Source organism: Oncorhynchus keta, chromosome 10 (assembly GCF_023373465.1).
Source record: "Oncorhynchus keta strain PuntledgeMale-10-30-2019 chromosome 10, Oket_V2, whole genome shotgun sequence".
Classification (NCBI taxonomy): domain Eukaryota; kingdom Metazoa; phylum Chordata; class Actinopteri; order Salmoniformes; family Salmonidae; genus Oncorhynchus; species Oncorhynchus keta.
This window is the reverse complement of record NC_068430.1, coordinates 63,058,966-63,082,541: the sequence shown is the minus strand read 5'-3', so window position 1 is coordinate 63,082,541 and position 23,576 is coordinate 63,058,966. Positions and strand designations below refer to the sequence as shown.

Here is a 23,576-nt window from a genome sequence, read left to right as displayed (position 1 = left end):
AGTGTACTGTCACAAACATGAAACATTTAAACGCTTTGATGGTAGTAAAGTGTGGTGTCCCTTTCAGCCTGTTGTCACATAATAGTGTAAGCAGATAACGGGGTTGGACTCTATCATTTAAACTCGTTGGGAAATGTTGAATTGAAGTTGAAAATGCTAATGATGGTAGTACCTGTACACAGATGTGAAGATTAATCACCGGCGTTTCATTCTCTCAGCGGAGGAAGAGGGCGCCACCCCAGTGAAGCGCCGGCGGATGAGTAGCGACGACGGCCCCGGGGAGGGCACCAGCGCCGGCACCAGCACCGGGGGTGTGACAGTTTCCGGACCCACCTTCGCCCCCTCCACCTCCTCCCTCCCCCCATGTGTCGAGCTGAAGCCGGAGCACCAGGAGGCACTGACTCCCACCAGCACCTCGGACACAGAGACGAGAGACTCCTCGTCCCTCATCGACCCGGGAACCGAGCACGACCCGCCCTCACCGGATCCTACCGCTGCCACCAGTTGCAGCCAACCCCCAGGGGACGCCTCCCCCAAGGAGGAGAAGATGGAGGCTTCCTCTTCCTCGTCGTCCTCATCATCATCCTCTTCCTCCCTCCCGGAGACGGGAGAGTTGTCGTATGGCGGCAGCGGACAGGGAGGGGAGGAGCCGCAGTCGTCTCAGACTCAGCAGGCAGCCATGGCAGGAGCAGAGGAGCAAGAGCGGGGGGAAGCAACGGCTGCAATGGATGAGACAAAGGAGGAGAGGGAGACTGGCTCTAAGACTTGCGGAGGCTCGGCCACCCTGGCCTCGGAGGACCTGGCCTTCCCATCTGCCCTGGGCCTGGCAGGAGAGGGGCCAGAGGTCCCAGGGTGCAGTAGCCATGCCCCCTCGCAGGCTCTGACAAACTCTGCCCCGCCTCCGGACACGCTGGAAATGCTCTTCAGGACAGTGGAGGCCACTATCACCGTGGTTACAAAACTATCTGGGAAAGGGCCCTGCTCTGCCTCCTCGTGACATCACCATTATTGCTGTCAGCACCACGAGCCCTTTTAATATATTTTTTTGTCTGTTATTCCTTTTCTCTAAATGAATTATGCTCTTTCGTTTAACACTTTTCTTTCCCTGTTTTCATCCTTTCGTTTGTCGTTTCCCTTTTCTGTGTGTGTTGCGTTGGCCTCTGCTCATGTGCTTCTATCGATTGGCTCTTGTGCTCCGGTATGTCACGTGATCTCTCCTCTCCGGCTTCAATGACAGAAGAAGGCGCTAGACGGCATGCTCCCAAATGACTATAAACATGCACAGCCGCAGATCCAGTGGACGAAAAAGATCGTTATAAAAAGACTATAGCACATTTATTCTAATGTCAAAAAGGTTTTTATTTTGACTGATTTCAGTTATTTTTGAAGTGATTTATTTGTTTGAGGTTGCTGTAACGGGGAAAGGTTTACAGAAATTTTAGTCTCTTCTGTATGCAATTTAATTTGATTGCATTTTTACTCTGTATAAAATGGTGTCCTCTGTGCCAGTTTTGTACTTTATGAAAGAGGCAAAGGTCCCTTGCTTTTTTTCCGTGGTTAATATCCAAACTAAGTTTACCTGTACATTAAAAAAGAACCACAAGAAACTTGATTCTGTAAAGAATCTTCTCTAGTTGTTGCCTGGCGGTGGATATGAAAACGAGATATATATATATACGATATTATATATATAATATTATATATATCATATCATATATATACGATATTATATCATATACGATATTATATATATAATATCATATATATATATATATATATAGATATTATATATATATATATATATACGATATTATATATATAATATCATATATTTATATATATATATATATTTATTTATATATATATATATATATATATATATAATGGTGCTTTATTTGACACGATATCTGTGGGTGAAATAAAGCAGACTTGGTGTGACAGTTGGAGCTTTATTTTATTTACTGAAAATACATTCCATATTGTCCTTCTTGCTTCTGGTTTTATTTCTTTTTTTTATTTCTTTCAATATAGGATAAATTAATACATTGTAATATGAATAATTATGAACTGAAAACTACAATGAGCTATGATCTGTTTTTCTATGTAACATCCTCAAACATCCTGGAGTAAATCAGATTTGATTTAGCAATGTGATTAACTTATTATTTTAAGGATCCCCCATTCAGCCTTTTATAATTTTTTATTTAACCTTTATTTAATTAGGCAAGTCAGTTAAGAAGAAGTTCTTATTTACGATGATGGCCTACAGGGGAACAGTGGGTTTAACTGCCTTGTTCAGGGGAAGAACGACAGATATTTACCTTGTCAGCTTGGGGATTCGATCTAGTAACCTTTGGGTTACTGGCCCAACGCTCTAATCACTCGGCTACCTGCCGCCCCAAGCCTTCACCACGGTCGTAAGGTTTACTAGAATGTTTCCAGACTTATCATTCCACTATGCTTTGCACTGCTGTGAACAACCACAATCATTTTAATTGAACCTTGTCTTTATCAAATCAAATGTATCCCATTTAGATGGAGTATGTTTTCAAGAGAAACCTGGTCCTTAGACTGCAGCAGTTTTGAGAAAGGTATTTGGGGAGACGGCCGCTATTATTAGCTCTGCTCTGCTTTAGTTTTTTTTACTCCGTCTGGTTTTACTTTACACCTTAACAATCTGTCTGACTGGGTCATATGTTGTGATGGTGCACACCCCAATGCTAGATCAGTGTTTTGAAACAGTTTTGAAACAGTCCCTTGAGGAGATGACATGTGGTTACTTTGTTTCCCAATCCTGGTCTTGAGAGACCAGTGTGTGCTGGTATTTTATCATAACCATCCTCTGTTTAAATTTGTGTTGATTTGTTACAGGGTACTGAATACCAGTTTACACAGGGACCCTTCAGGCAGGTGTGTAACTTGCGGCACAACGGGTCAATTTGAACCCCCCGCCCCCCCCCAAAATAATATGCCATGTTTAGTTTGATTTCCCACTGTAAAGCGCCAAGCACCTACAGGCTTTCTGGCTTTGCACCACAGAATCAGTTCCTCATTTTATGATGTTTTATGATCATATCTCCCCACTGCCAAATATGCTTTTTGCTCTGCCGGGTCCAAGGGAGGTTGGCCCATGATAAGCGCAGAAATGCGCACAATGCAGTATAGGCTACACTCGAATGTTCCAAAATGCAATTGGTGGGAGCCGTTGTAAAAAAGCGCACCGAATGTCAGTGGTTTTATGTGACCGAGATGAGCATTTAGAAAGAGGGGAGATCTAAAGATGCAACAGCTAGCATGGGTTGCTAATATAACTAGGATTGTCTTGGGCTGCTGGATGACGAATTAATGTTGATAGAAACCTGCTAGAAATGCTGGTTTTCGTGGCATAAGGAACTGTTTATAAAATAATTCCCTCAATATTTTATGGTCTGATTTTTGCTAGGCTACTTCGGAACAAGGTAAGACCTCAAAATGACATACAACCTCCACGTTTTAAACAATTACGTTTATGGTTAAATTGTTTTAAAATGCTGATTGCCTCCGTTAAGATTTCACGATGGTTGTTGTGGTGCGCAACAGGCACTGACTGGCCTGTCTCGCAACTCTTGTGACCATTTTGTTCTGAACGAACCGTGCCTAGAGTATGTCAACAGTTAAGTATCTTACATTATATTTGTCAAACATGTCTGCCTTTTAAGCCTATTTATGTAATTAAAAGTTTGTCTATATTTTCTGACGCCTCCATTTCAGCGTCAGTGTGGACAAATCATCTAGGCTGTACTTTGAGATGTTGGCTAACTACATCCACCACGAGCCGCCAGAAGCGCTTCAATGCGTCCAGGCATACAGTGCATTTGAAATTGAATAGATTTTTTTTGAGGAATTTGTATTTTATTTCGATCTTGTCTGATCGCTGCATTCCCCAACGGGCTCGGCGAAGACAGAGTCACGCGTCCTCCAAAACATGACCCGCCAAGCCGCGCTTCTTAACACCCGCTCGCCTAACCCGGAAGCCAGCCGCACCAATATGTTGGAGGAAACACCGTTCAACTGACTACCGACTACAGCTTTAAAAATAATAAACATTATATTCAGTATTCAGACCCTTTGCTATGAGACTTGAAATTGAGCTCAGGTGCGTCCTGTTTCCATTGATCATCCTTGATGTTTCTGCAACTTGTTTGGTCCACCTGGGGTAAATGCATGATTTGGAAAGGCACACAAATCAAATAATTTTATTGGTCACGTACACATATTTAGCATTGTTATTGCGGGTGTAGCAAAATGCTTGTGTTCCAAGCTCTAACAGTACAGCAGTATCTTAACAATTCACAACAATACACACATCTAAAAGTAAAATAATGGAATTAAGAAATACATAAATAATAGATTGAGCAATGTTGGAGTGGCATTGAATAAAATACAGTATATACATATGAGATGAGTAAAGCAGTATGTACTGTTGGCATTTAAACATTATAGTGACTAGTGTTCCATTATTAAAGTGGCCAATGATTCCAAGTCTGTACAGTTGAAGTCAGAAGTTTACATACACTTAGGTTGGAGTCATTAAAACTCATATTTAACCACTCCACAAATTTCTTGTTAACAAACTATAGTTTTGGCAAGTCAGTTAGGACATCTACTTTGTGCATTTTTATTTTACCTTTATTTTACTAGGCAAGTCAGTTAAGAACAAATTCTTATTTTCAATGACGGCCTAGGAACAGTTCCTAGTGCCTGTTCAGGGGCAGAACAACAGATTTGTACCTTGTCAGCTCGGGGATTCGAACTTGCAACCTTTCGGTTACTAGTCCAACGCTCTAACCACTAGGCTACCCTGCCGCCCCTTGTGCATGACACAAGTAATTTTTCCAACAATTGTTTACAGATTATTTCACTTATAATTCACTGTATCACAATTCCACTGGGTCAGAAGTTTACATACACTAAGTTGACGTTGCCTTTAAAAACAGCTTTGAAAAATTCCAGAAAATGTCATGGCTTTAGAAGCTGCTGATAGGCTAATTGACATAATTTGAGTCAATTGGAGGTGTACCTGTGGATGCATTTCAAGGCCTACCTTCAAACTTAGTGCCTTTTTGCTTGACATCATGGGAAAATCAAAAGAAATAAGCCAGACCTAAAAAAAAAATTGAGACCCCCACAGGTCTGGTTGATCTTTGGGAGCAATTTCCAAATGCCTGAAGGTACCATGTTCATCTGTACAAACAATAGTACGCAAGTATAAATGCCATGGCACCATGCAGCCGTCATACCGCTCAGGAAGGAGATGCACTCTGTCTCCTAGAGATTAACGTACTTTGGTGCGAAAAGTGGAAATCAATTCCAGAACAGCAAAGGACCCTGTGAAGATGCTGGAGAACACAGGTGCAGAAGTATATTTTTCCACAGTAAAACGAGTCCTATATTGACATAACCTGAAAGGCCGCTCAGCAAGGAAGAAGGCACTGCTCCAAAACCTCCATAAAAAAGCCAGACTACGGTTTGCTACTGCACATGAAGACAAAGATTGTACTTTTTGGAGAAATGTCCTCTGGTCTGACGAAACAAAAATAGAACTGTTTGGCCATAATGACCATCGTTATGTTTGGAGAAAAAGGGGGAGGCTTGCAAGTCGAAGAACAACATCCCAACCATGAAGCACAGGGGTGGCAGGATCATGTTGTGGGGGTGCTTTGCTGCAGTAGGACTGGTGCACTTCACAAAATAGATGGCATCATGAGGAAGAAAAATTATGTGGATATATTGAAGCAACATCTCAAGACATCAGTAAGGAAGTTAAAGCTTGGTCGCAAATGGGTCTTCCAAATGGACAATGACTCCAAGCATACTTCCAATTTTGGCAAAATGGCTTATGGACAAAGTCAAGATATTGGAGTGACCATCACAAAGCCCTGATCTCAATCCTATAGAACATTTGTGGGCAGAACTTAAAGTGTGTGCAAGCAAGGCGGCCTACAAACCTGACTCAGTTACACCAGCTCTGTCAGGAGGAATGGGCCAAAATTCACCCAGCTTATTGTGGGAAGCTTGTGGAAGGCTACCTGGAATGTTTGACCCAAGTTAAACAATTGAAAGTCAATGCTACCAAATACTAATTGAGTGCATGTAAACTTCTGACCCGCTGGGGATGTGATGAAATAAATAAATAATTATCTCTACTATTATTCTGACTTTTCACATTCTTAAAATAAAGTGGTGATCCTAATTGACCTAAAATGGAAATTTTACTACGTTTAAATGTCAGGAATTGTGAAACTGAGTTTAAATGTATTTGGCTAAGGTGTATGTAAACTTCCGACTTCAACTGCACTTTAATAGAAAATGACTTAAGTGAAAGTCACCCAGTAAAATACTACTTGAATAAAAGTATTTGGTTTACCATTTTAGTGTCAAAAGTAAATTGAATTTCTAAAATATACTTAAGCATCAAAAGTAAAAGTATAAATAATTTCAAACTTGTTATACACTGCTCAAAAAAATAAAGGGAACACTAAAATAACACATCCTAGTTCTGAATGAATTAAATATTCTTATTAAATACTTTTTTCTTTACATAGTTTTATGTGCTGACAACAAAATCACACAAAAATTATCAATGGAAATCAAATGTATCAACCCATGGAGGTCTGGATTCGGAGTCACACAAAATTAAAGTGGGAAAACCACACTACAGGCTGATCCAACTTTGATGTAATGTCCTTAAAACAAGTCAAAATGAGGCTCAGTAGTGTGTGTGGCCTCCATGTGCCTGTATGACCTCACTATAATGCCTGGGCATGCTCCTGATGAGGTGGCGGATGGTCTCCTGAGGGATCTCCTCCCAGACCTGGACTAAAGCATCCGCCAACTCCTGGACTGTCTGTGGTGCAACGTGTCGTTGGTGGATGGAGCGAGACATGATGTCCCAGATGTGCTCAATTGGATTCAGGTCTGGGGAACGGGCGGGCCAGTCCATAGCATCAATGCCTTCCTCTTGCAGGAACTGTTGACACACTCCAGCCACATGAGGTCTAGCATTGTCTTGCATTAGGAGGAACCCAGGGCCAACCGCACCAGCATATGGTCTCACAAGGGGTCTGAGGATCTCATCTCGGTACCTAATGGCAGTCGGGCTACCTCTGGCGAGCACATGGAGGGCTGTGCGGCCCCCCAAAGAAATGCCACCCCACACCATGACTGACCCACCGCCAAACCGGTCATGCTGGAGGATGTTGCAGGCAGCAGAATGTTCTCCACGGCGTCTCCAGCCTCTGTCACGTCTGTCACATGCTCAGTGTGAACCTGCTTTCATCTGTGAAGAGCACAGGGCGCCAGTTTCGAATTTGCCAATCTTGGTGTTCTCTGGCAAATGCCAAACGTCCTGCACGGTGTTGGGCTGTAAGCACAACCCCCACCTGTGGACGTCGGGCCCTCATACCACCCTCATGGAGTCTGTTTCTGACCGTTTGAGCAGACAAATGCACATTTGTGGCCTGCTGGAGGTCATTTTGCAGGGCTCTGGCAGTGCTCCTCCTGCTCCTCCTTGCACAAAGGCGGAGGTAGCGGTCCTGCTGCTGGGTTGTTGCCCTCCTATGGCCTCCTCCACGTCTCCTGATGTACTGCGTCTCATGCTACCACTAGAGTGAAAGCACCGCCAGCATTCAAAAGTGACCAAAACATCAGCCAGGAAGCATAGGAACTGAGAAGTGGTCTGTGGTCACCACCTGCAGAACCACTCCTTTTATTGGGGGTGTCTTGCTAATTGCCTATAATTTCCACCTGTCGTCTATTCCATTTGCACAATCAGTGTTGCTTCCTAAGTGGACAGTTTGATTTCACAGAAGTGTGATTGACTTGGAGTTACATTGTGTTGTTTAAGTGTTCCCTTTATTTTTTTGAGCAGTGTATTAAGCAAATGAAAGGCACAATTGTTTTCTTATTTATGGAAAGCCAGGGGCACAATCCAACACTCAACACAAATGCTGTGTTTGTAAATTATGTCTTAGTGAGACTGCCAGATCAGAGGCAGTAGGGATGACAAGGGATGTTCTCTTTAAGTGTATGAATTGGACCATTTTCCTTTCCTGCTAAGCATTAAAAATGTAACTAGTTATTTTGGTGTCATGGAAAATGTATGGAGTTAAAAGTACGTTATTGTCTTTAGGAATGTAGTGAAGTTAGTTGTTCCAAATATATATATAGGAAAGTACAGATAATTTAAAAAATGACTTAAGTAAAAAAATACTTAAGTACTTTACACAACTGCTGTTGTTGGCATATCCCTGTTGGCATATCAAAACAAAAATAAACAAGGTATTTTATTTTGGGGTGGTTCATCTTCAGTTTGCAACGGTTGAAATTGCACTTAAGGAGGATTCAGGTTTTTTTTAGTTAGTCTTGAAACCTGGATAACTACAGTACCAGTCAAAAGTTTGGGGACACCTCATTCAAGGGTTTTTCTTTTATTTAGATTATTTTCTACATTGTAGAATGATAAGGAAGACATCAACACTGGAATAACACATGCAATCATGTAGTAACCAAAGAAGTGTTGAACAAATCAAAATATTTTATATTTGAGATTCTTCAAAGTAGCCACCCTTTGCCTTGATGACATCTTTGCACAATTGGCACTCTCAACCAGCTTCATGAGTCACCTGGAATGCGTTTCAATTAACAGGTGTGCCTTGTTAACTTGTGGATTTTCTTTCCTTCTTAATGCATTTGAGCCAATCAGTTGTGTTGTGACAATATAGGGGTGGTATACAGAAGATAGCCCTATTTGCTAAAAGATAAAGTCCATATTATGGCAAGAACAGCTCAAAAAGAATAGAGAAACAGTCCATCATTACTTTAAGACATGAAGGTCAGTCAATCCGGAAGTTTCTTCAAGTACAGTCTCAAAAACCATCAAACGCTATGATGAAACTGGCTCTCATGAGGACCGCCACAGGAAAGGAAGACCGAGTTACCTCTGCTGCAGAGGATAAATTCATTAGTTAACTGCACCTCAGATTGCAGCCCAAATACATGTTTCACAGAGTTCAAGTAACAGACACATCTCAACATCAACTGTTCAGAGGAGACTGTGTGTATCAGGCCTTCATTGTCAAATTGCTGCAAAGAAACCACTACTAAAGGACACCAATGGTCCAAGAAACATGAGCAATGGACATTAGACCAGTGGAAATCTCTCATTTGATCTGATTGACAGTCCAAATTTGAGATTTCAGGCCTTCATGGTCTAATTGCTGCAAGGAAACCACTACTAAAGGCCAAGAAACACAAGCAATGGACATTAGACCGGTGGAAATCTGTCCATTTGTCCAAATTTGAGATTTTTGGTTCCAACCGCCGTGTCTTTGTGAGATGCAGAGTAGGTGAACTGATCTCCGCATGTGTGGTTCCCACCGTGAAGCATGGAGGAGGAGGTGTGGGGGTGCTTTCCTGGTGACACTGTCTGATTTGTTTAAAATTCAAGGCACACTTAACCAGCATGGCTACCACAGCATTCTGCAGCGATACACCATCTCACCTTGTTTGCGCCTAATGGGACTATCATTTGTCTTTCAACAGGACAATGACCCAACACACCTCCAGGCTATGTAAGGGCTATTTGATCAAGCGGGAGAATGAAGTGTTGCATCAGATGACCTGGCCTCCATAATCACCGGACCTCAAACCATTTGAGATGGTTTGGGATGAGTGGGACCGAGGAGTGAAGGAAAGGCAGTCAACAAGTGCTCAGCATATGTGGGAACTCCTTCAAGACTGTTGGAAAAGCGTTCCAGGTGAAGCTGGTTGAGCGAATGCGCAAAGCTGTCATCAAGGCAAAGGGTGGTAACTTTGAGGAATCAAAAATATATGTAAAGTATACGCTGGGAGTGTGAAGCAAGTACAGGGAGGGCATTTAATAAATGAACATAGAACAAAACGTGAGTAGAGTACAGACATGGGTCACAGGAACAGAGTTAATAACGCCTAGGGAAATAACCAAAGGGAGGGACATATATAGGGAAAGTAATCAGGCAGGTGATTGAGTCCAGGTGAGTCTGAGGCGCTGACTCCCGTAATGATAGTGACAGGTGTGCGTAATAATGAGCAGCCTGACGACCTCAAGCGCTGGAAAGGGAGTATAGGTGACAATATGAAATTGATTTAGATTTTTTTTTAGATACAACATGATTCCATGTGTTATTTCATAGTTTTGATGTCTTCACTATTATTATACTATGTAGAAAAGTCAAAATAAAGAAAAACCCTTGAATGAGTAGGTGTGGCAACTTTTGACTGGTACTGTATATGCCGTGTAAACTACAACCAGTTAGCAAGTTTCCTAGTTCCAACTAGCACGTGAATGTGGCAATATGCATGAGCGCTCCAATGTATAAATGTTTAGACATTTTAAAATGAGTAAAAACGAATGAACACTTCATAAATGTATTCCTATATTGCTGTGTAACTAGGTAACTATTGGTGATGAGATATGTAATTGTTGTAACGCTAGCTAGCACAATATCAGGCTCCTCCCCTTTTCTACTGCAGTTTGTCATGGAAATTTCCTCTATTTACCAAATCATGAGAGCAAACCACACACCAGTCAGAGTTATGCTTAATCTTCACCTTCAATAATAATTAAGCTTTTGCAATATCATTTTGACTTTCAACAGTTCAGTAACTAATGAAAAGTTGAGACTCCCAACATAACGGCAAATGGGATCCTTTATAGCAAAGATCCACCCCCCCCTAGACGACATGACAAACCACAGGTTTTATGAACTTACACAAAGAAAAGACTTTAATTCAGAGAGGAGTATCCCCTAGCCAGACAGAGTTGGCTATAAATTATCGTTCAGTTTGGTCTCCTAAACAAAGCTCTTATTTCGTCCTTGGTACAAAATGGTACCAAGACATTACCCCCACCCTATGATATATATCAAATTGTCACTTAGATACAACCAATTCTAAATACAACCAATCCTGGACAAGCTCACGGAGAGGAGAGTGAGGCTATAGGTTAAGATGGGGGCAACAAAAGAGGGAGCATAGAATGATTCCAGACACTGCCATCCTCCTCTCCCCGATGGGAAAAGTAGGGAGTGACTGGCACACAGACACAGTGGAGCAAAAGATATGTTTACATATGATGACACCTTGACCTCTCCCCTCTCTGCGGCCCAAGCAAGTTAGTCCTGACATAGAACAGTTACTGCAACCCCGCCACAGTATTATACAAAAATAACATTCTGATGGGAAGTAACTTTCAAACATATGAATATAAAACATCTTACCTATGTTAGCACCTAATTCTGATTATTCCCCAACAAGTTTCAGATGAGCAGCATTCAGTGAGTCCATGTTCACCCTAGTGAACAAGTAGCCAGTGCCCTTAATGGAGGTGCCAATGGAAAAGAGGAGAAAAGTGCAGGTTTTAAAGATGGCCAATAGAGAGAGAGCAAGAGCGCACCGTTCATGTTAAGGCAGTGAGAGGACAAACAGGTCATCGGGTGAGCATTTCAGTTTGTGTAACCAAGTAAGAACATTCTGGACAGATTGTGTCGACTTGTAAATGAATTGGGTATAAGTAGTAGAGGTCGACCGATTTTTCTACCACGCTACCAATTATTGGAGGACCAAAAAAGCCCCGATTTTTATTTTATTTGTAATAATGACAATTACAACCATACTGAATGAACACTTATTTTAACTTAATATAATACATCAATAAAATCCATTTAGCCTCAAAGAAATAAACATGTTCAATTTGGTTTAAATAATACAAAAACAAAGTGTTGGAGAAGAAAGTAAAAGTGCAATATTTGCCATGTAAGAAAGCTAACGTTTAAGTTCCTTGCTCAGAACATGAGAACATATGAAAGCTGGTGGTTCCTTTTAACATGAGTCTTCAATATTCCCAGGTAAGAAGTTTTAAGTTGTAGTTATTATAGGAATTATAGGACTATTTCTCTCTATACCATTTGTATTTCATTAACCTTTGACTATTGGATGTTCTTATAGGCACTTTAGTATTGCCAGTGTAACAGTATAGCTCCCGTCCCTCTCCTCGCTCCTCCCTGGGCTCGAACCAGAAACACAACGACAACCGCAGCGTTACCCATGCAGAGCAAGGGGCACAACCACTCCAGAGCAAGGGGCACAACCACTCCAAGGCTCAGAGTGACGTTTGAAACGCTATTAGCGCGCGCTAACTAGCTAGCCATTTCACTTCGGTTACACCAGCCTCATCTCGGGAGTTGATAGGCTTGAAGTCATAAACAGCGCAATGCTTGACGCACAACGAAGAGCTGCTGGCAAAACGCACGAAAGTGCTGTTTGAATGAATGTTTACATTTGTTTCTGCCTACCACTGCTCAGTCAGATACTTAGATACTTGTATGCTCAGTCAGATTATACGCAACGCATGACATGCTAGATAATATCTAGTAATATCATCAACCATGTGTAGGTAACTAGTGATTATGATTGATTGTTTTTTATAATACAAGTTTAATGGTAGCTAGCAACTTACCTTGGCTTACTGCATTTGCGTAACAGGCAGTCAGTCTCCTTGTGGAGTGCAATGAGAGAGAGACAGGTCGTTATTGCGTTAGACTAGTTAACTGTAAGATGACAAGGTGAAAATCTGTCATTCTGCCCCTGAACGAGGCAGTTAACCCGCTGTTCCTAGGCCGTTATTGAAAATAAGAATGTGTTCTTAACTGACTTGCCTAGTTAAATAAAGATTAAATAAAGGTATAAAAAAATCTGAAAAATCGGTGTCCAAAAATACCGATTTTCGGATTGTTATGGAAACTTGAAATCTTCCCTAATTAATCAGCCATTCCGATTAATCGGTCGACTTCTAATAAGTAGTGCTCGACTTTGGCAGGGTCTCACCGGAGCTGAGTACCGGCAACTCACACTGCTTGAGCTCCTGTTCGTCTTATTGAATATTAGCTGAAAAAAAACGAGTATCGGCACCTATTTCAGTTCAAGTTAAGCACTGTGTATAAGAAATGATTGAAGTTATTCAAGTACTAGCCAAGCGTGGTGAAGGGTACACATATAGAATAGATTTGACATTTAAATGTAGTTAAAGAAGTGGTGTGGTGGTGACTTACTGTTAAGAGTAAGAAGACAGTTTTAAAGTAATATAGAAAAATATTGGTGTGTCTGTTGTGATTGGGGTATATTGAAGAAATTATCAGGGCAGTTTTTATTTATTTCCCCTTAAATATTCACCAGAAACAATAATTTCACAGCTATTTAAAAAAAAAAAAAAAAATCCTTCGGGCATGCCCCCGGTCCCCCCCCTAGATGGGTGTTGACCCTGACCCCCTCCAATTTCTAACAAAAAGTTACACCCTTGCCTTCAGGACAAGTATTTAGAAACACCCCACCATCCATCAGACCTACACTGGTAATGGTACAATAGCAAAAAAAACTAAAGTGAGTCTTATTGGACAAGTCCAGGTAATCCCATTTCAATCTGTTTTCTTCCATTTGGTGCATAATGAACATGAGTCTGTTGTCTCAAGCTCGAGCCAGTTCTAAAGGTTTGAGTCTAAGCATTAGCATAGAGAAATGTTGGTAAAAATAAGACACTTTCTATCCAGGGTATGTCTTTTTTATTAGTTAAACCTAAATGCAGTGAAAAGTTGGTTGAGGTATGTTTGGTGACAGAGGAAATGCATACCATCATTAGCACTCAGAAACAATGTATTAGCATATAAAATAATTCATAGTAAGTGCTATTCTTAGCCTTTTCTATTTTTACATTTATTGGCTAAAGGTCTTTGTTTGTTTTTACAGAGAAATGCTCCTAATATGAGTGCAGCATAGACTGTAACCAGCAATTGACGGTCAAAGCATTAGTGCATTAGCCAACCAATAAGTCAGAGTAAACTAGTCATTCCTTCATTGCAGTGTTGCTCCATCTGTCTCACTGCTCTGGTGCACATTCATTGTGTGTGCTTTGTGTTTAGTTGTCAGTGGGACCTAAAGAGAGGAGTTATGGCTGTCACCATCTTCATCTTGTCTGTCGCACTCTGGCACTGCCTCCTGTGAAGTCTTACTCTTTCTCCATGACCTTTGCCCCTAAAAAACAACAGCATGGATCATCGCCCTTGACCAACAAATCGCACTGTATATTTGAACGGCCTGTGTTTGGCCTCGGGGTTCTTACCTGTTCTGAGCCTGTTGCAGATGCCTTCATATCTCTATTTCTAAAGCAGAAGAAAAGGCGGATGAGAAAGAACTCGCATAGTAGCTGTCTAAAAATGACAAAGTATTGATTTGAAATATTACTCGTTCAATTGCATCCCATCATCAATGAATCAAACGTTAAGACGCCATATGTAATTGCATATTCAAACAGTACTTTACGTGTAAGCTTCATTTCGCCTATCAATGTCAAAGCTTTCCCCACAGGAGTCCTCTGTGGGTTCTTTCATCCTTCTGAACCTGAAAAGAAATTGAAATGTTGAAACAGTGGTTAGCCTAGAATCATTTGTGTCATAGTCATTTTGGGGGATAAGGGGGTCATAATTGCAATTATGGCTAGTGGCAAGGGCTAGATTCATTATCATAAGTCATTTCTTGCTCATCTTAACTTAATGCTAAAACAAACACTAAGCAAACATGAATGAGCTACTCACTTGATAACGGTGAACGTCACCATCGCCACCAATCCCAGCAGACTCAGGCCGAACAGGACGCCCAGGACGATGACTATGACTGTGACTATGGCTGACTCCTCCTCAATCACATGCTCCAGCCCCGCCCCAAACACCTTCTCTAGCTCTGCCTTCACAGTGCCCGCCTCGCTCTGCAGCTTGCTGTGGGCAACATCAGAGAACGGCCATTAAATCAAATTGTATTTGTCACATACACATGGTTAGCAGATGTTAATGCGAGTGTAGTGCGAAATGCTTGTGCTTCTAGTTCCGACAATTCAGTAATAACCAACGAGTAATCTAACCTAACAATTCCACAACTACCATATACACAAGTGTAAAGGGATGAAGAATATGTACATAAAAATATGAATGAGTGATGGTACAGAACGGCATAGGCAAGATGCAGTAGATGGTATCGAGTACAGTATATACATATGAGATGAGTAATGTAGGGTATGTAAACATTGTTAAGTGGCATTGTTTTAAGTGGCTAGTGATACATTTTTACATCAATTTTTTCCATTATTAAAGTGGCTGGAGTTGAGTCAGTATGTTGACAGCAGCCACTCACTGTTAGTGGTGGCTGTTTAACAGTCTGATGGCCTTGAGATAGAAGCTGTTTTTCAGTCTCTCGGTCCCTGCACCTGTACTGACCTCGCCTTCTGGATGATAGCGGGGTGAACAGGCAGTACCTCGGGTGGTTGATGTCCTTGATGATCTTCATGGCCTTCCTGTAACATCGGGTGGTGTAGGTGTCCTGGAGGGCAGGTAGTTTGCCCCCGGTGATGCGTTTTGCAGACCTCACTACCCTCTGGAGAGCCTTATGGTTGAGGGCAGAGCAGTTGCCGTACCAGGCGGTGATACAGCCCGCCAGGATGCTCTCGATTGTGCATCTGTAGAAGTTTGTGAGTGCTTTTGGTGACAAGCCGAATTTCTTCAGCCTCCTGAGGTTGAAGAGGCGCTGCTGCGCCTTCTTCACGACGCTGTCAGTGTGAGTGGACCAATTCAGTTTGTCTGTGATGTGTATGCCGAGGAACTTAAAACTTGCTACCCTCTCCACTACTGTTCCATCGATGTGGATAGGGGGGTGTTCCCTCTGCTGTTTCCTGAAGTCCACAATCATCTCCTTAGTTTTGTTGACGTTGAGTGTGAGGTTATTTTCCTGACACCACACTCCGAGGGCCCTCACCTCCTCTCTGTAGGCCGTCTCGTCGTTGTTGGTAATCAAGCCTACCACTGTTGTGTCGTCCGCAAACTTGATGATTGAGTTGGAGAGGCGTGCGTGGCCACGCAGTCGTGGGTGAACAGGGAGTACAGGAGAGGGCTCAGAACGCACCCTTGTGGGGCCCCCGTGTTGAGGATCAGCGGGGAGGAGATGTTGTTGCCTATCCTCACCACCTGGGGGCGGCCCGTCAGGAAGTCCAGTACCCAGTTGCACAGGGCGGGGTCGAGACCCAGGGTCTCGAGCTTGATGACGAGCTTGGAGGGTACTATGGTGTTGAATGCCGAGCTGTAGTCGATGAACAGCATTCTCACATAGGTATTCCTCTTGTCCAGGTGGGTTAGGGCAGTGTGCAGTGTGGTTGAGATTGCGTCGTCTGTGGACCTATTTGGGCGGTAAGCAAATTGGAGTGAGTCTAGGGTGTCAGGTAGGGTGGAGGTGATATGGTCCTTGACTAGTCTCTCAAAGCACTTCATGATGATGGAAGTGAGTGCTACGGGGCGGTAGTCGTTTAGCTCAGTTACCTTAGCTTTCTTGGGAACAGGAACAATGGTGGCCCTCTTGAAGCATGTGGGAACAGCAGACTGGTATAGGGATTGATTGAATATGTCCGTAAACACACCGGCCAGCTGGTCTGCGCATGCTCTGAGGGCGCGGCTGGGGATGCCGTCTGGGCCTGCAGCCTTGCGTGGGTTAACACGTTTAAATGTCTTACTCACCTCGGCTGCAGTGAAGGAGAGACCGCATGTTTTCGTTGCAGGCCGTGTCAGTGGCACTGTATTGTCCTCAAAGCGGGCAAAAAAGTTATTTCGTCTGCCTGGGAGCAAGACATCCTGGTCCGTGACTGGGCTGGGTTTCTTCTTGTAGTCCGTGATTGACTGTAGACCCTGCCACATGCCTCTTGTGTCTGAGCCGTTGAATTGAGATTCTACTTTGTCTCTGTACTGACGCTTAGCTTGTTTAATAGCCTTGCGGAGGGAATAGCTGCATTGTTTATATTCGGTCATGTTTCCGGTCACCTTGCCCTGATTAAAAGCAGTGGTTCGTGCTTTCAGTTTCACGCGAATGCTGCCATCAATCCACGGTTTCTGGTTAGGGAATGTTTTTATCGTTGCTATGGGAACGACATCTTCAACGCACGTTCTAATGAACTCGCACACCGAATCAGCGTATTCGTCAATATTTTTATCTGACGCAATACGAAACATGTCCCAGTCCACGTGATGGAAGCAGTCTTGGAGTGTGGAGTCAGCTTGATCGGACCAGCGTTGGACAGACCTCAGCGTGGGAGCCTCTTTTTTAAGTTTCTGTCTGTAGGCAGGGATCAACAAAATGGAGTCGTGGTCAGCTTTTCCGAAAGGGGGGTGGGGCAGGGCCTTATATGCGTCGCGGAAGTTAGAGTAACAATGATCCAAGGTTTTACCACCCCTGGTTGCGCAATCGATATGCTGATAAAATTTAGGGAGTCTTGTTTTCAGATTAGCTTTGTTAAAATCCCCAGCTACAATGAATGCAGCCTCCGGATAAATGGTTTCCAGTTTGCAAAGAGTTAAATAAAGCTTGTTCAGAGCCATTGATGTGTCTGCTTGGGGGTATATACGGCTGTGATTATAATCGAAGAGAATTCTCTTGGTAGATAATGCTGATTTAGAATTGTGAGGAATTCTAAATCAGGTGAACAGAAGGATTTGAGTTCCTGTATGTTTCTTTCATCACACCATGTCTCGTTAGTCATGAGGCATACGCCCCCGCCACTCTTCTTACCAGAAAGATGTTTGTTTCTGTCGGCGCGATGCATGGAGAAACCCGTTGGCTGCACCGCCCCGGATAGCGTCTTCCCAGTGAGCCATGTTTCGGTGAAGCAGAGGACGTTACAGTCTCTGATGTCCCTCTGGAATGCTACCCATGCTCGGATTTCATCAACCTTGTTGTCAAGAGACTGGACATTGGCAAGAAGAATTCTAGGTAGTGGTGCGCGATGTGCCCGTGTCCTGAGTCTGACCAGAAGACCGCTACGTTTCCCTCTTTTACGAAGTCGTTTTTTTGGGGGGTTGCTGCATGCGATCCATTCCGTTGACCTGTTTGTAAGGCAGAACACAGGATCCGCGTCGCGGAAAACATATTCTTGGTCGTACTGATGGTGAGTTGACGCTGATCTTATATTCAGTAGTTCTTCTCGACTGTATGTAATGAAACCTAAGATGACCTGGGGTACTAATGTAAGAAATAACACGGTTTCCTAGGAACGCGAAGCGAGGCGGCCATCTCTGTCGGCGCCGCAAGTAAAACACTGGAATGGTAGATTTGCAATGGAAAAATGTGCAAAGTAGAAATAAAAATAATGGGGTGCAAAGGAGCAAAATAAATAAATAAATAAAATACAGTAGGGAAAGAGGTAGTTGTTTGGGCTAAATTATAGGTGGGCTATGTACAGGTGCAGTAATCTGTGAGCTGCTCTGACAGTTGGTGCTTAAAGCTAGTGAGGGAGATAAGTGTTTCCAGTTTCAGAGATTTTTGTAGTTCGTTCCAGTCATTGGCAGCAGAGAACTGGAGGGAGAGGCGGCCAAAGAAATAATTGGTTTTGGGGGTGACTAGAGAGAAATACCTGCTGGAGCGTGTGCTACAGGTGGGAGATGCTATGGTGACCAGCGAGCTGAGATAAGGGGGGACTTTACCTAGCAGGGTCTTGTAGATGACATGGAGCCAGTGGGTTTGGCGATGAGTATGAAGCGAGGGCCAGCCAACGAGAGCGTACAGGTCGCAATGGTGGGTAGTATATGGGGCTTTGGTGACACTGTGATAGACTGCATCCAATTTGTTGAGTAGGGTATTGGAGGCTATTTTGTAAATGACATCACCAAAGTCGAGGATTGGTAGGATGGTCAGTTTTACAGGGGTATGTTTGGCAGCATGAGTGAAGGATGCTTTGTTGCGAAATAGGAAGCCAATTCTAGATTTAACTTTGGATTGGAGATGTTTGATATGGGTCTGGAAGGCGAGTTTACAGTCTAACCAGACACCTAAGTATTTGTAGTTGTCCACGTATTCTAAGTCCGAGCCGTCCAGAGTAGTGATTATGGACAGGCGGGCAGGTGCAGGTAGCGATCGGTTGAAGAGCATGCATTTAGTTTTACTTGTATTTAAGAGCAATTGGAGGCCACGGAAGGAGAGTTGTATGGCATTGAAGCTTGCCTGGAGGGTTGTTAACACAGTGTCCAAAGAAGGGCCAGAAGTATACAGAATGGTGTCGTCTGCGTAGAGGTGGATCAGAGACTCACCAGCTGCAAGAGCGACCTCATTGATGTATACAGAGAAGAGAGTCGGTCCAAGAATTGAACCCTGTGGCACCCCCATAGAGACTGCCAGAGGTCCGGACAGCAGACCCTCCGATTTGACACACTGAACTCTATCAGAGAAGTAGTTGGTGAACCAGGCGAGGCAATCATTGGAGAAACCAAGGCTGTCGAGTCTGCCGATGAGGATGTGGTGATTGACAGAGTCGAAAGCCTTGGCCAGATCAATGAATACGGCTGCACAGTAATGTTTCTTATCGATGGCGGTTAAGATATCGTTTAGGACCTTGAGCGTGGCTGAGGTGCACCCATGACCAGCTCTGAAACCAGATTGCATAGCAGAGAAGGTATGGTGAGATTCGAAATGGTCGGTAATCTGTTTGGTGACTTGGCTTTCGAAGACCTTCGAAAGGCATGGTAGGATAGATATAGGTCTGTAGCAGTTTGGGTCAAGAGTGTCCCCCCCTTTGAAGAGGGGGATGACCGCAGCTGCTTTCCAATCTTTGGGAATCTCAGACGACACGAAAGAGAGGTTGAACAGGCTAGTAATAGGGGTGGCAACAATTTCGGCAGATCATTTTAGAAAGAAAGGGTCTCGATTGTCTAGCCCGGCTGATTTGTAGGGGTCCAGATTTTGCAGCTCTTTCAGAACATCAGTTGAACGGATTTGGGAGAAGGAGAAATGGGGAAGGCTTGGGCGAGTTGCTGTGGGGGGTGCAGTGCTGTTGACCGGGGTAGGAGTAGCCAGGTAAAAAGCATGGCCAGCCGTAGAAAAATGCTTATTGAAATTCTCAATTATGGTGGATTTATCAGTGGTGACAGTGTTTCCTATCTTCAGTGCAGTGGGCAGCTGGGAGGAGTTGTTCTTATTCTACATGGACTTTACAGTGTCCCAGAACTTTTTTGAGTTAGTGTTGCAGGAAGCAAATTTCTGCTTGAAAAAGCTAGCCTCGGTTTTCTAACTGACTGTGTATAATGGTTTCTAGCTTCCCTGAACAGCTGCATATCACGGGGGCTGTTCGATGCTAATGAAGAACGCCATAGGATGTTTTTGTGTTGCTTAAGGGCTGTCAGGTCTGGGGAGAACCAAGGGCTATATCTGTTCCTGGTTCTAAATTTCTTGAATGGGGCATGCCTGGAGCCCAGACGGCATCCCCAGCCGCGCCCTCAGAGCATGCGCAGACCAGCTGGCTGGTGTGTTTACGGACATATTCAATCAATCCCTATCCCAGTCTGCTGTTCCCACATGCTTCAAGAGGGCCACCATTGTTCCTGTTCCCAAGAAAGCTAAGGTAACTGAGCTAAACGTCATCATGAAGTGCTTTGAGAGACTAGTCAAGGACCATATCACCTCCACCCTACCTGACACCCTAGAACCACTTCAATTTGCTTACCGCCCAAATAGGTCCACAGACGATGCAATCTCAACCACACTGCACACTGCCCTAACCCATCTGGACAAGAGGAATACCTATGTGAGAATGCTGTTCATCGACTACAGGTCAGCATTTAACACCATAGTACCCTCCAAGCTCGTCATCAAGCTCGAGACCCTGGGTCTCGACCCCGCCCTGTGCAACTGGGTACTGGACTTCCTGACGGGCCACCCCCAGGTGGTGAGGGTAGGCAACAACATCTCCACCCCGCTGATCCTCAACACTGGGGCCCCACAAGGGTGCGTTCTGAGCCCTCTCCTGTACTCCCTGTTCACCCACGACTGCGTGGCCACGCACGCCTCCAACTCAATCATCAAGTTTGCGAACGACATAACAGTGGTAGGCTTGATTACCAACAACGACGAGACTGCCTACAGGGAGGAGGTGAGGGCCCTCGGAGTGTGGTGTCAGGAAAATAACCTCACACTCAACGTCAACAAAACTAAGGAGATGATTGTGGACTTCAGGAAACAGCAGAGGGAACACCCCCTTATCCACATCGATGGAACAGTAGTGGAGAAGGTAGCAAGTTTTAAGTTCCTCGGCATACACATCACAGACAAACTGAATTGGTCCACCCACACGGACAGCATCGTGAAGAAGGCGCAGCAGCGCCTCTTCAACCTCAGGAGGCTGAAGAAATTCGGCTTGTCACCAAAAGCACTCACAAACTTCTACAGATGCACAATCGAGAGCATCCTGGCGGGCTGTATCACCGCCTAGTACGGCAACTGCTCCGCCCACAACCGTAAGGCTCTCCAGAGGGTAGTGAGGTCTGCACAACGCATCACCGGGGGCAAACTACCTGCCCTCCAGGACACCTACACCACCCAATGTTACAGGAAGGCCATAAAGATCATCAAGGACAACAACCACCCGAGCCACTGCCTGTTCACCCCGCAATTATCCAGAAGGCAAGGTCAGTACAGGTGCATCAAAGCTGGGACCGAGAGACTGAAAAACAGCTTCTATCTCAAGGCCATCAGACTGTTAAACAGCCACCACTAACATTGAGTGGCTGCTGCCAACACACTGACTCAACTCCAGCCACTTTAATAATGGGAATTGATGGGAAATGATGTAAAATATATCACTAGCCACTTTAAAAACTGGAAGAAGCTAGCTAGCTTACAAAGAATAACAACAAAAAATATCTAGTTAACAGAAGAATGGAAGACAAAATAAGGACAAAAGAAGGACAGAAGAAAAAGGAAAAGAAAGAGGACAACAAAGTGAAACAGTCAGCACTTCTATTGCAACTTCGTATTTCGTCGTCCTAACGTAGTCTACACTGCTATCTGCCCAGCAGCTAGCCAGCTAGCAAACGTCCACCGTCTACCGAATAACAGCACTGTAGAAACTATTACACTCAACTGAACGACTTGATTAGTGTAGTGTTAGCTAGCTACATAGTTGTCTTTGCTGTCTTCGTATCCAAGATAATTGTGTAGTTTAGAGCGTGTAGTCTTAGAGTGATTATCTTAATTTACCGAGGTTAGCTAGCCAGCTATTTGTCGTCCTTAACGTAGGAGACACTGCTAGCTAGCCAACAGCTAGCCAACGTCTACTGAATAGAACTTCCGCACTCAACAACCCGGTCGCATTCCGCTTCGCTCCACAGGTAGTATCACATTTTCATTTCATTTCATTACAGCACAACGGTTTGATTTGTTTGATCGTAGCTAGCTACATAGCTAGCTACATAGCCGTCTGTGTATCAAAGATAATTGTGTAGTCTAGAGCGATTTTCTAGGTTAGCTAGCCAGCCATTGTCATTCTTTTAACGCAACGTAACGTAATCAACACTGATAGCTAGCCAGCTAGCCCCCGAATAGCAGCACTGTAGAAACTATTACACTCAACGGAACGACTTGATTAGTGTAGTGTCAACAACGCAGCCACTGCCAGCTAGCCTACAAAGTCAACAACGCAGCCACTGCCAGCTAGCCTACTTCAGCAGTACTGTATCATTTTAATCATTTTAGTCAATAACATTCTTGCTACGTAAGCTTAACTTTCTGAACATTCGAGACGTGTAGTCCACTTGTCATTCCAATCTCCTTGCATTAGCGTAGCCTCTTCTGGAGCCTGTCAACTATGTGTCTGTCTATCCCTGTTCTCTCCTCTCTGCACAGACCATACAAACGCTCCACACCGCGTGGCCGCGGCCACCCTAATCTGGTGGTCCCAGCGCGCACGACCCACGTGGAGTTCCAGGTCTCCGGTAGCCTCTGGAACTGCCGATCTGCGGCCAACAAGGCAGAGTTCATCTCAGCCTATGCCTCCCTCCAGTCCCTCGACTTCTTGGCACTGACGGAAACATGGATCACCACAGATAACACTGCTACTCCTACTGCTCTCTCTTCGTCCGCCCACGTGTTCTCGCACACCCCGAGAGCTTCTGGTCAGCGGGGTGGTGGCACCGGGATCCTCATCTCTCCCAAGTGGTCATTCTCTCTTTCTCCCCTTACCCATCTGTCTATCGCCTCCTTTGAATTTCATGCTGTCACAGTTACCGGCCCTTTCAAGCTTAACATCCTTATCATTTATCGCCCTCCAGGTCCCCTCGGAGAGTTCATCAATGAGCTTGATGCCTTGATAAGCTCCTTTCCTGAGGACGGCTCACCTCTCACAGTTCTGGGCGACTTTAACCTCCCCACGTCTACCTTTGACTCATTCCTCTCTGCCTCCTTCTTTCCACTCCTCTCCTCTTTGACCTCACCCTCTCACCTTCCCCCCTACTCACAAGGCAGGCAATACGCTCGACCTCATCTTTACTAGATGCTGTTCTTCCACTAACCTCATTGCAACTCCCTCCAAGTCTCCGACCACTACCTTGTATCCTTTTCCCTCTCGCTCTCATCCAACACTTCCCACACTGCCCCTACTCGGATGGTATCGCGCCGTCCCAACCTTCGCTCTCTCTCCCCCACTACTCTCT

General features: G+C 44.2%; 3 protein-coding genes across 8 annotated transcripts in view; 2 read left to right on the top strand and 1 right to left on the bottom strand.

Moving 5' to 3' along the window:
- The window catches only part of LOC118389387 (ubiquitin carboxyl-terminal hydrolase 34-like), a 63,502-nt gene extending 61,891 nt beyond the window's left edge, over positions 1 to 1,611 (top strand). For all 5 annotated transcript variants that reach the window (XM_052527496.1, XM_052527495.1, XM_052527494.1 and 2 more), the window contains exon 78: positions 219 to 1,611. In XM_052527496.1, the coding sequence (XP_052383456.1) occupies positions 219 to 997 (779 nt within the window). In that variant the 3' untranslated portion in view covers positions 998 to 1,611. The remainder of the gene's footprint in view (positions 1 to 218) is intronic.
- A 295-nt stretch (positions 1,612 to 1,906) lies between these two features.
- Positions 1,907 to 23,576, top strand: part of LOC118389174 (COMM domain-containing protein 1-like) — a 69,502-nt gene continuing 47,832 nt past the window's right edge. The window contains exon 1 of the mRNA XM_052527491.1: positions 1,907 to 3,458. The gene's annotated coding sequence lies outside the window, so the exon portion shown is untranslated. The remainder of the gene's footprint in view (positions 3,459 to 23,576) is intronic.
- The window catches only part of LOC118389177 (protocadherin Fat 4), a 29,546-nt gene continuing 19,420 nt past the window's right edge, over positions 13,451 to 23,576 (bottom strand). The window contains exons 27-30 of one of the 2 annotated variants that reach the window (XM_052527489.1): positions 14,664 to 14,843; positions 14,392 to 14,469; positions 14,192 to 14,231; positions 13,451 to 14,103 (exon numbers count right to left, since the gene is read on the bottom strand). In XM_052527489.1, the coding sequence (XP_052383449.1) occupies positions 14,005 to 14,103; positions 14,192 to 14,231; positions 14,392 to 14,469; positions 14,664 to 14,843 (397 nt within the window). In that variant the 3' untranslated portion in view covers positions 13,451 to 14,004. Of the gene's footprint in view, positions 14,104 to 14,191; positions 14,232 to 14,386; positions 14,470 to 14,663; positions 14,844 to 23,576 lie in introns of those variants that run through there. The other variant, XM_052527490.1, reaches the window with a different exon arrangement.